Genomic DNA, 13,106 nt, shown 5'->3' on the forward strand with positions numbered 1-13,106 from the left:
GTTTGAATGAGAAAGGCTGGGTCTGACCGCTAGGTGGATTAATTTAGGTTTTTTTTTGCAAGTTTTACTATCAAAAACATACTTTGTGTCATAAATGAACAACAAAAGACAAGGAAGTATTAAAAACAACCCGAAATATTCAAAACAGTGATAAAAAAGAACAATTAGAAAAAATCCCTATTTTTTTTAGTTTCATGTTTGCTACGTAGCTTGGCTTGACCCCCCACCCTCCCCCTCGTCACCTTTCGTCACAAAACTGCAAACCCCCTCCTCCCCCCTCGAATGCTACGTCATTTATGAATGTTCCCTATGGGTGTTTCTTCAACCAGAATGATGCTCAGAGGCCAGAAATTATCTTAAATACCATTTTCAAATCCAAGATGGCGACTACCGGTTTGTGAAAAACAGCCCAAAATAAACAAATGCTATCCAATATGAGTATCTCTGGAACCAGAATGATGCAAGAAGCTAACGATTGACCTCAGGCGCCGTTTTGAATTGCTAAATGGCAACTTCTAGAAAACAGTCGAGAATGACCGAATAATACTCAATATTGATATTTTTCGAACTGAATGTCTATTTTTAACAACGGCATTTTCCCGTTAACAGACAAAGAACGAAAAATAAGCGAACTGGAAATATGATACAGATTAAGATGATTGAGTTTGAGATGATGCAGAGATGATGCATAGAAACCAAACATTGATTCTTGACACCATTTTGAATTTGAAGACGACCACTTTTAGTTTCTGGAAAACAACCAAAATAACTTAATACTTCCCAATATGGGTGTTTCCGGTGTTAGATTGATGCCAGAAAATCTGCTTAAAATGACCAAATACCACCCAATATGAATACATTCAGAATTAGGGCGATGTACAGAAGCCAAAAGTCGAGGATGTTCGTCATTTCGATCATTTCAAACGATTTGTTATTTGACTTTGATCATATCTTATGGTCGATTCGTCGTGCATTTGCAGATTTTAAACACATCACAAGGAATCAATGAATTTGGAAAGTTCAAATAGTACGATACCACATTTAAATTATGTTGAGGCCACATATATCGATCAAACCAGGTATAGCTTTCAATAGTCTTTGAATTTCTTCTTTTTCCATAACTTTTGAGCCACATATCAAATTGTTATGAAGTTTGTTATTTGTAAGTTTGAGAGATGATTCGTTCATATGGCACAAGTTATGTTCAAATTGGTCATGTAATCTTTGAGATAATAACATTTCGCCAGAGGCGACGCGTGACCAAGTGGGCTACCTGTTCAATCAACATTCGCAACACTGAAACAACAGTATCGTGATAACAGTTTCGAAAACTTTTATGTCTATACATTTATCTATATGGCAAAGAAATTCTACGGTCTTTTATGACCGCAAGTTTTCCGATAATTTTCTCGTAGAATAATGATATCTGCATCATTTCATAGAGGAAATCTTTATCCACATTTATCACATCATGATTCTCAATGATCGGTTTTAGTCGTAAATAACTCTGGATCCGTCGAAGAACTAGAAATGTCAGAATCATTCAGCTTTGGTCCAACGAAATTATGTTTATGATCTTTTTGCCTCTAAACTTTTCGCATGAGTAAAAAAACCTATCTTTGTTCAATGTTAAAGCGTTTCCTTTGACGATGTTAAAATTTTAAACTAAAAAGAAATCAGCGCGTAAGAAGACAAACGTATACTATGCGGACTATGCGAGGTTCAAGTTTTCGAATGAACAAAATGGGTGTGGAGGTTTGAATGAAACTATACATCGACGGAAGAATCCCACCACATTGACAAAAATATGAATGAATTTGCTCGTTTTTCATTTGCACTACGAAAGCTCTGAAGATGGATCTGCGAACTCTCGCGGCCACGTGGTCTCTCTCAAATTTTAATGACGTCGAGAGAAGAAACAGAAAGGCATAACGAAACAGATTACCAAACACTAAAGAGAGGTGATGTGTAATGAATGTTTACTCTCGCTGACATCGGTTTTGTTCAGCAGAAAGTTTGAACCAAAAATGTCATTTTTACGCGTCGCATTAGTAGTGGTGAGCATAAATGACTGCGTCTACCTTGCCGCACTTGAAGGTGCAGAGAAGTGTTGAACGACGGTTAGTTCAGGTGAAAAATCTGAACAAACGGTAGTCATTATTGCGTGTGGGATGCGTTGCGTGTGAGTTGTATGGTGTAGTCTGAAATGTAGCCCATCAGGTTACATTCTTCACGGTGCATACATTTCCACTATGTATAAAATAAAATAAGGATGTTCGGGATAACATTGAAGTATTTGTAATTTAATTACTCCGATGATTTTTCATCCACTCTACAAATGTGAAAAAATCACTTTTTTTCTGAGATTGTCTACCTGTCCTATGAACAGGTTGAACAGGTGGACGAGACGCCTCTGCATTTCGCTGTTATATAAACAATTTAATAAATCACGGTTGCTTAAGTTCGATTATAATCAAATGAAATGGGAACGTATAGGGTAGCCCAAAATTTGGAACCACGTGTTCAATCATAATTCATCAGTTAACCCTTAACTAGCCCGCTCATCTGATGATAATATTAATCAAATCGGTTGTGTAGTTTCTGAGATAATGCAGTTCCGTGATTTTCACATTTCGGTACATTACAGACGAAGTTACAGTCCGATTACAGTAAAATTCAATAGGGTGTTATGAGGCAGCTAGACTTTTAATTTTACACTAATTTTGTGTAAATCGGGTCAGCCATCTCTGAGAAAAGTGAGTGAGTTCAAGTAGTCTTCGGAATATGTTCCTTTTCATAGCTGGATTTCACATTTTTAAACATAACAGGCAAAGTAATAGTCTGATTGCAAAACAAATCAATAGGATCTTATGGGGCAATTAGACCTTCTATTTGACACTGATTTTATGAAAATCGGTACAGCCATCTCTGAGAAACATGAGTGAGATTAAACAGTCTTCAGAACACGTTTCTTTCCATAACTTTTGAACCACAAGTTCAATCTTTTTGAAATTCAAATGTTATGGGTTTTCTAGGTAGCCCGTTCTTTTGAGACCAATTTTGTTCAAATCGGTTGTGTAGTTTTTGAGATATTGATGTTTCATGATTTTCACATTTTTGAACATAACCTCTAAACTAAAAATCCGATTACAATAAAATTCAATTGGGTCTTCTGGGACGGCAAGATCTTTCATTTGCAATTAATTTCATGAAAAACGGTCCAGCCATCTCTGAGAAAAGTGAGTGAGAATAAAAATCTGCACATACACACACACACACATACACACACACATACAGAAAATGCTCAGCTCGTCGAGCTGAGTCGAGTGATATATGCTATTCGGCCCTTTGGAGCACTTTTATATCTTCGGTTTTGCAAGTGATTGCTATACCTTTCTAAGAGAAAGGCAAAAAGATAATAAACAAAATGAAAAAAAGTATTTCGATAATCGAGTCTAAAATTCCAGATAATCAAGTCTCCGGTGATTCGAGTGTGACCTGTATAAGATGTAAAAAGTGATGTAATATTTGTGAAGTGAGATATGTTAAAGAGACAGGGAAATATTTTGAACCCTTTGATCAACAGTAACATAATAACATTCCAATTCATTTGTCGCTTCTACGTTTGCTTGAAGTCCATGAAGACTTTACCCACTTCCGACTTAGCTAGGAGTTCTAAAATTTACAGGAATGGTAGAAAACTAATAGCTTCAATTTTTGTTAGTTTGATGGTTAATCGAAGCACTCTACATCTTCATTAATGGCGATATTAATAGCAATAATTTCGGACAAGACGCAAAATGCATCGTATGACACTGTACGAAATGCACTGGCTACCTCAAACACATGTGTCTATAGGTACTTTTCAAATATTGAGAAAAGGTTATGCTGCCGGTAACCGAAAGCCAGTCCCATCTGTAATTTTGTCAATTTTTAGTTAGCGTCGGATTTTGGCCTATCTTTGAGTGTATTTTCAGACGTACCGATAAAAAATAGTGGTTTGTTCAACAAATGTAGAAATCAATACCAAGTCGAATTGTCCCATTGTGAAAAGTAACCGCAAGTTAGTCCCAGAGGCAAAATAACCGAAAGTCAATCCCAATTAAAAAATAACATGCATAATACAATAAATTGCCAGCTGGTCTCGAGGTACGAGGTACGGCCTAACAAGCCAGTTGTCGTAGGTTCGAGTCTCGGCTCGGGAGAGACTGTTAGTGTTAGTAGGATCGTAGCACTGGCCCCGCAATTTTCCTGTACACTTAACAGTTGGCTGCGAAGTCTGTGTATAATAAACAGAAGGTCGAGCTCCGAATCGGAATGTAGCACCAAGGCTTTGCTTCAATACAATAAAATGGATGTGGAGTGGAGGGGAGTGGAGAAGAGAAGTTCGATATGACCGTTTGTATATATGAAAATAAGTTATCTAGTAACAATTATCAACTATTGCGATTATTTTTTAGTTAGAATTGGTGATGAATTTATGTGCAGTAGTTTCCTGCTATTACAAGTTCAAGTCCATTTCTTTTCTTGGTTCGTTTCTTCGTGCATCTAGCCTGAAAATCTTTAGTATAGAAAAAGCTTCCATCAGAATCCAGGGAATCGTTCCAAGATATCGCCGAAGGTGATGCTCGAACCTCAGACGGATTTCGATCATCTTGACATTTGTTGTCGGTTGAACCCACTGCCCAGCTGCATTTTCTTCATCCGATTCCTCACCGGATGAGCTCTCATCGGTTCCATACATCATGAGATTTTCCAACGCCGACGTTATTTAACCCTTTATAAGGCCGTGAAAACTGCGCAAGGAATCTACATAAACTTCAATAAAACGTATGCCTTACAGAAGGAACAACACAAATGTACCTTTGTTAAAAAATTAACTATTGAATCAATTGAAAAAAATGGTGGCAATATAGTTGCCACTGCCCGTTAACCCCAAAAACGATGGAAGCATTTTTTTGCATCTGCATTGTAAGCTTGACTTTTTGTAATTATAAAAAATGAAAAATCATAGTAATTCGAATGTAACAGTAGGACTTCATTTATTTTGCATGAAAAAGATCGAAGTAAACGGTTTTGCCTTTCTCCTAGAAAGGTATAGCAACCACTTGCAAAACCGAAAGTATAAAAGTGCTCCAAAGGGCCGAATGGCATATATCACTCGACTCAGCTCGACGAGCTGAGCATTTTCTGTATGTGTGTGTGTGTGTATGTGTGTGTGTGTGTGTATGTGTGTGTATGTGCAGATTTTTATTCTCACTCACTTTTCTCAGAGATGGCTACACCGATTTTCATGAAGTTAATTGCAAATGAAAGGTCTCTTTGTCTTACAAGACCCTATTAAATTTCATTGTGATCGGATTTTTAGTTTAGAGGTTATGTTTCAAAATGTAAAAATCATGAAACATCATTATCTCAAAAACTACACAACCGATTTGAACAAAATAGGTTTTAAATGAACGGGCTATTTGAAAAACCCTTAACTTTTGAATTTTCAAAAGATTGAACTTGTGGTTCAAAAGTTATGACAAGAAACGTGTTTTGAAGTCTACTTAATCTCACTCATGTTTCTCAGAGATGGCTGTACCTATTTCCATAAAATCAGTGTCAAATGGAAGGTCTAGTTGCCCCATAAGACCCTATTGATTTGTTTTGCAATCGGACTATTACTTTGCCTGTTATGTTCAAAAATGTGAAATCCAGCTATGAAAGGGAACATATTCCAAAGACTACTTGAACTCACTCACTTTTCTCAGAGATGGCTGACCCGATTTCCACAAAATTAGTGTCAATTGATAAGTCTAGCTGCCTCGTAACACCCTATTGAATTTTACTGTAATCGGATTGTAACTTCGTCTGTAAAGTACCAAAATGTGAAAATCACGAAACTTCATTATCTCAAAAACTACACAACCGATTTGATCAATAATGTTATCAGATGAGCGGGCTAGTTAAGGGTTAACTGATGAATTATGATTGAACACGTGGTTTAAAAGTTTGGCTGCCCTATACGTTCCCATTTCATTTGATTATAATTGAACTTAAGCCACCGTTATGTATTAAATTGTAATAAAACAACGAAAGTCTATTATTTCACATGACTTATTTGAACATAACTAGTGTCATACGAACGAGTCATCTCTCAAACTTACAAATAACAAACTTCATAACAATTTGATATGTGGCTCAAAAGTTATGGAAAGAAAAGAAATTCGAAGACTATTTAAAACTATACCTGCATTGATTGATATATTAATGTGGCCTGAACATAATTTAAATGTGGTTTTGTACTAATTGAACGTTCCAAAGTCATTGATTCCTTGCGATGTGTTCAAAGTCTGCAAATGCACGAAGAATCGGCCATAGGATATGATCAAAGTCAAAAGACAAATCGTTTGGTTTATCGGTTTTATTGGTTTTATCGAAATGACAACATCCTCGACTTTTGGCTTCTGTACATCGCCCTAATTCTGAATATATTCATATTGGGTGGTATTCGGTCATTTTCAGCAAATTTTCTGGCATCAATCTAACACCGGAAATACCCATATTGGGAGATACCTAGTTATTTTGGTTGTTTTCCAGAAACTAACAGTGGTCGTCTTTAAATTCAAAATGGTGTCAAGGGTCAATGTTTAGTTTCTATGCATCATCTCGATTACGGAAATATCCATGTTGAGTATTATTTGGTCATTTTCGACTGTTTCCCATAAGTTGCCATTTAGCGATTCAAAATGGTGCCTGAGGTCAATTGTAAGCTCATTGCATTATTCTGGTTCCAGAGATACTCATATTGGATGGTATTTGGTAATTTTAGGCTGTTTTTCACAAACCGGAAGTCGCCATCTTGGATTTCAAAATGGTATTTAATATAATTTCTGGCCTCTGAGCGTCATTCTGGGTGAAAAAACACCCGTATTGGGTGTAATTTGATCATTTTCGATTTCAGCTGCTGTGTATCATTCTAGATCCAAAAATACTCATGTTAGACGGAAATCGGCCATTTTTGGCTGTTTTCCAGAAACTACAAGTTGCCATCCTACAATTCATAATGGTGTCTGAAGTCGATTTGTGGCTCCAGTGCATCATTACGATTCCTAAAATACCCATATTGGGTGGTATTTGCTCGTTTGCCGCTGGTTTTCCGTAGCCGGAAGTCGCCATATTAGAATTCAAAATGGTATCTGTGGTCGAATTCAGCTCCTGTGTATCTTTCTTGTGGTCCCCGTGGCTCTGTGGTTAGCGATGTCGAGGATCTTTTTGAGCTGGAAATTTTCTCGACTCAGCACCGGGGCACGGTGTATCGTTGTACTTATCCTACACATGCAAAATGTGCCAAAAACAATATCCAAAATGTTGCCTGAAGTCGATTATGGAACATATTTGTTACCACTAAAAACATTCACCTGCCAAATATCCCAAGCAGCACGCATTGTTGCAATGAAGCAAATGCAACTCTCAATGCAGCATTCAAAGATTGTAATAAATCGCATCCGTTACTTTTATTCAACTTGTAAATAACCGAAAAAGCGCAGGAGGTGGAGCCTATATGCAACTAACAGTGCTATGTGAACCATCATCTGCATCGATAGCCGCTGCAGTATAGGAAGAAAAGAGAGGAGAAATAAAGTTAAGTTTGTTTACCTTTACTGTCATTACTCTTCGGTGATGGTGTCGCGAAGTTTAATATAACTACATACATTATAAAAAACCTCAAATATATTGAACTTTTTCTCTACTTACGCTTCTGATAGGTATGTTATTCCACCTGCGATTCAAAATTTACCGTGCAAAAAATGTTTTTACTTCGTAATTATTCACGCGCCTTTTATAAAGTGTTGCAAAAGAAATTTTATGATTCAAACTCGCCAAATTATGAACAATGTTTTGGGAAACGATAGTTCGGAAAACCTTGCTCAGTGGATTTGCAGTGTTAATCATGCGGAATATGGAATAACAAAACCATATTTCCAACAATAATCATTAATCATTCGTTTATATTAGAGATGGCTGTGTACTGTGTGGTAATTTTTAGCAAATATATGGTTCAACAAGATGTTGCTATACATTTTCATCATTAGTCTGCTTTCCTTAAAAGAAAACGTTTGTGAAACAACAATATGCAACATCATGTGACATTATCGTTATTTAAAAGCATCATGAAATATGCAGTTGGAAATAAATTGCAGAAAACTATTGAGCAATTTCTAGTTTTCAGTTACGAGAATGATACACGTAAATAGCAAAATGTTGCTCAATTCTTTTATATTTCTTCAGAGTAACCGAAAAAGTTTCTTGCACCGTTAAAAAAGTTTTAAAACAACAAATATTGAGTAGTCTCATTTGAAAACATGTTGCAAGTGCTGCTTGGGATGGTTCCATTTAGTTGATTAGTTCGCGAGATGTGCAGAAATTTGTGCAGAAACATGTGCTTCCATAAGAGGGAGGGGCGTCGAACTATTATGGACATATTTATTACCCTTTAAAACATCCTCATGCCAAATTCGGTTTCATTTGCTTGGTTTGTTCTTGAGATGTGCAGAAATTTATGTTTCATTTGTTTTGGACCCCTCCTTTCCAGTAGAGGGAGGGGTCTCAAACTATCACAGGAACCTTTATCGGCACCAAAAACCCCTAATACAAATTTTCACGTCGATCGGTTCGGTAGTTTTCGAGCCTATATGGATCAAACAGACAGACAGACCGGACTACATTTTTATATGTATAGATTACAACATCAATATTTTAGAACCTCAAGAGTGACATACATTTATTGGATTGAAGCGTTCGTGTAAATCCATTTTTACAAATAAAAGTTTGAATGAGAAAGGCTGGGTCTGACCGCTAGGTGGATTAATTTAGGTTTTGAGTGGTATGCAGAAAAAATTTTTAGGAGAAAATTTTGAATTTGTCGTCCAATACACCATGTATTTTAACGAAAAAACTGCATAGTCTAACACAGTAGGTCCTGAATAGAAAGTTCCTGGTGAAAAATATACCAATTTGTTGGATTTTCACCAAAATAAAAATGAATTTCCTGAAGACGGTCTAAAATTGCGGTTTGTTTACTTTAAAATGATCCCAAAATCAATATTGTACACTTCTAGCAGTCCTAGAAAAAACTGAAGTGTTCTAAGACACCTGTAGAAGTCTTTGGTTAAGTCAAATTTGGAAACAATATTCTGAGTGCAGCGAAAAAAATAAATTTTGTTGGTGGCAATATAGTTGCCACTGCCTTATAAAGGGTTAAACTGTTCTCATGGACATACACTTCCGAACTGCGACTTTTCACGGCAACGAACGTATACGTACGTATTTAGGTTGGTACATACAACCAACAACAGGGCTTATGTGGACCGCTCCTTTCTTTTTAGTTCAGTTTTTTGTCCTTCTAACCCACGGCCGGATTTTGGTTCTGGAGGGCCCAGGGCAGATATTTGCGTGAGGCCTTCTTTTTTAACATTTAGAGAGAAATTTTAAATTGTGAAATGACTTGACGCTTCGCTGAAGGGGGACGACCCAAAAAAAGTCTTTACTCTACCTTCCCGTCTGTCATGTCTTGCCCAGGACTAGGGGGGGGGCTTGAGTTGGGGGCCTGGGGTTGCTCCTCCTTAAATCTGGGCCTGTTCTGACCACACTGGCCTACCATGGACGAATCCACGCTGGCGAGAAATTTCTGCTTGCTATTTTACACCGCTGAGACACCCTAACTAACACGCAGAGAATCCTGAGTAGGATACGCGGTGTTTTGACAGAACGCGTTTTTTTACGCAAATTTTCGAATCAATCATGTTGCTCACGCAGAATTTTGGATTACCGCGGTTTTTAACGCGGATTTTTGACTTACGCAGTTTCTGAAATACGGCCCTTTTTACACTGATTTTTGAATTACTGATTTTTTTACGCGGTTTTTTATGAGGTACGTTTCCCCCGCGTAAAAAAACCTGACTGTATAAAGTAACACTGAGCAATACGTATCGTAATGTGTCTCTTTTCCAGATGAAGTTGAAAAATGTAACCAACATCATAACGAATATTATACACTTTGCGAGAGATAGAATAGTAAACTTGCTACCATTTTTAGATCAAATTGTGCTTCTGAGAAGACAGTGGATCTAATTGAGGAAATAAAGACTTCAAATTGATTTAAATTTTTATTAGAGTGTTCTACTTGTCAATTTAATCGTGTAACTTGTTAATTCTGTTCTGGAAGTATACAAAACCTATATTTGGAAGTATTGTTGACCTGATGGTTAACAAATAAAAAATTTTCATTAAATAAATTCAATTTCAGCCGAACTTGATTCACCAATATTTTTATTTGGTTTTCTCTGATCTGAATCTGAAATGATATGATTTAGAAACACTGCGACTGACCATGGACCTTGCTTCCATCTAGCATCAAGCCGAAGTTGCTTCAACTTCTTAGAATGTGAACGAAACTTCTCTGAATATGCGAACAGAATTACAAATTTCAACAACTGACACTAGCACGGACAGACTATTTAACCTGACTAACGTCCCGGTTAGAAAACACTCATGTATATTTTCGTAGCACCGATAGGTTTCGCATAGAATTCCTAGGATTCCTCACATTGGAATCGTGGGCGCCCGAGAGAAGATATCTTCCAGACAGCCAGCCCTGTCTATGGGACTAGGATTCTTGAATGAGAATCGTGTAAAATTCTTCGGATACAAACACTCTCACTTTAACCGTTTTGAGCACGCATTCTGGGACCCAACAATTGGAATTCTTGTATCTTCTGAAATTTCCACCCGATTTCGATAGTTAGCACCAGGAGATTCAGTGATTCATCTACTCTCAAACTAGCATCAGTCTTACTATCCCGGGAATCTAGTTTTCCCGAAACTGAGGAATTTCATGAATATTTGAACAGAATCTAATAACTATTGGTTCAAAGTACAATATCCTTCACAGGCTATTTATATGATTTTGGGTATTTTGAGGCTATGCCCTCAAAATGTACCTTACAGAATTGATTTTACTGGGGCTTCTAGTGGCCATAAAAACAATCAAATAAAACAAGGTCAAACACCATCCAATATTGATATTTTTGAAACCGGGATGACATCCAGAGACTGAAAAATGACCGCTGAAATCAATTTGAATTTCAATATGGCGACTTCCGGTTTTAATAAAACAAATTAATAGCTGTATACCACCCAACATGGGTACTCCCGGAATCAAAATGATGCCTAGAGATTAGAAAACGACTCTGTAAACACTTTGAAACACACTATGGCTTGACATAACAAAACAGAAATACAAAGAAAACTATTTGAAATTTAGTTCAAATCAATAAAGTAATTAAAACCAGAACAAAGGGCCAAAACGAAAACAATAAAATTCAGCGCAATTGTTGAAAAACGCTTCTAAATGATAGAAAATAGTAGAGCAGGAAAGTATTTTCAAACTCAACTGAAAGTAATGCCATAGGTGGATACGACTGAAAAATCAAAACTGATTTTAATTTTTGCTCACAGCATAGTTGGAAGTGCCTCAAGGAGTTAAAACCCTAAAAACTTAATAGTACCTCTGTCAACAAGAATAAAATGATTATATCTTATCTTATTCGAAATTTTTGAAAGGGTTTCAACATATCTAAAACACCTTTTCAAAAACGAAAAGAGGCCACAAAAAGTGATTTCAAATTTATCATCAGCCCGATTTTAATAATAAAATAATAAAATTTCCACATTGCGTGGAATTTGGCGATTTAGGTTGTTTATGCAAACCGGAAGTCGTCATCTTGGAATTAAAATTGACATCAAGGATCGTTTTTCAGTCTTTGGACGTCAACCCGGTTCGTTTATTGATTTGTTTTCATAAGAAGCCTCAGTTGAATCTGTCCCGGAAGGACCATTTCGAGGGCATATCACTAAAACACCCAAAATCATAGAAATGGTCTGTGAAAGTAATTTTGGAAAATTTGAACCAATTATTGTGAAATTCTTCTTAAATACTCATAAAATTCCTCAGTTTTGTAACATTTTCCCGGAAAACCAAATTCCCGGGAGAGAAGAATTCCTTCGGGGCTTCACTAACGCTCATTTAGAAGTAGATCATTTACTTAATCTTTTGGCGTTAGCGTGTTGGCGTCGAGCACTAATGGGTAAAACGTTTCAAAATTCCGTTTTCATAAAAAAATGTACAGCAAATCAGAATAAATCCAAGTGTTTGTTGCAGTTTGTAAATGTATTTTTTTCGTCTTACGATGTGTTCAAATGAGTTGTTGCTTTCCGTTGTAGTAGCACTCGAAAGCTTGATAAGCGGTCTCGCATGGATCCTCCTTGGTCTGAGAGCACTGCATAACCAACGCTTCTACCTTGGATTTCTCTCGGTCCTGTGACAGTCGCTCGATTGCGTAATCAGTTTGCAAAATTCCCTTGGAATCCATGAATCCAGCTCGCTGCAGGAAACATTTGAAGAAGCATTTGACATCCTGATTGGAATCGGAGAATTGACCGCTGCGCAGCTTCGATAGAGTATCTTTGCTCAATCCCGAGAACTTGACCAAACATTCATTAGCGAACCCATCTGCTTTCTTCAGTTGTTTTTCTGTGAGGGCCTAAAAGTTTGGAATATAGATTCGATACAGTTTTTACCTTTTGGATACTAGATTTATGTCCAGAAACTTACAGCAACTGCGACTACCAGGAGAGCCAAACAGATAACCGATTTCATTTCTATTCTGGATGGTGGCTGCTGTTAGAATGAAGTAAAATAGTCCAATCTGGCGGATGTTTCATACCTTCCGTTTAGGACCACTTGATGACTTTGCACATTGCCTGAAATGGTTTGTGTTGGAGCTTCGTTCAAAGTCCACATGATGTTAATTTTTATGTCGTTTACCTGCTGTTTTCTGACAGCCGTGCAAAGATCAGAAGGCCGATAGTAGCTTCATTAACACAGCCGCCCCTCTAGTGCCCAGCTATAATGGCCACAGCACAAGTTTAAATGATCAAACCAGGGACTATCTGATGTTGGAATAGTTATTAACTGATTATTTTAATGACATTTTAACACCGAGACGATTTGAGAAGTGCTACATAAAAACAAAATACATTTGTTCTCTACGCAAATT

At 37.0% G+C, this 13,106-nt stretch overlaps 1 protein-coding gene across 1 annotated transcript; it reads right to left on the reverse strand.

The window, feature by feature from the left end:
• Window positions 1-12,180: 12,180 nt before the first annotated feature.
• LOC129721009 (general odorant-binding protein 56d-like) lies at window positions 12,181-12,778 on the reverse strand. Its single transcript, XM_055673030.1, has 2 exons — window positions 12,662-12,778; window positions 12,181-12,590 (listed from the first exon to the last, which is right to left on the reverse strand). Exons 1-2 carry the CDS (start codon window positions 12,704-12,706, stop codon window positions 12,243-12,245), a joined length of 393 nt encoding a protein of 130 aa, XP_055529005.1. The 5' UTR covers window positions 12,707-12,778; the 3' UTR covers window positions 12,181-12,242.
• Between the last annotated feature and the right edge of the window lie 328 nt (window positions 12,779-13,106).

The sequence above is a fragment of the Wyeomyia smithii genome, chromosome 2 (genome assembly GCF_029784165.1).
Source record: "Wyeomyia smithii strain HCP4-BCI-WySm-NY-G18 chromosome 2, ASM2978416v1, whole genome shotgun sequence".
Classification (NCBI taxonomy): domain Eukaryota; kingdom Metazoa; phylum Arthropoda; class Insecta; order Diptera; family Culicidae; genus Wyeomyia; species Wyeomyia smithii.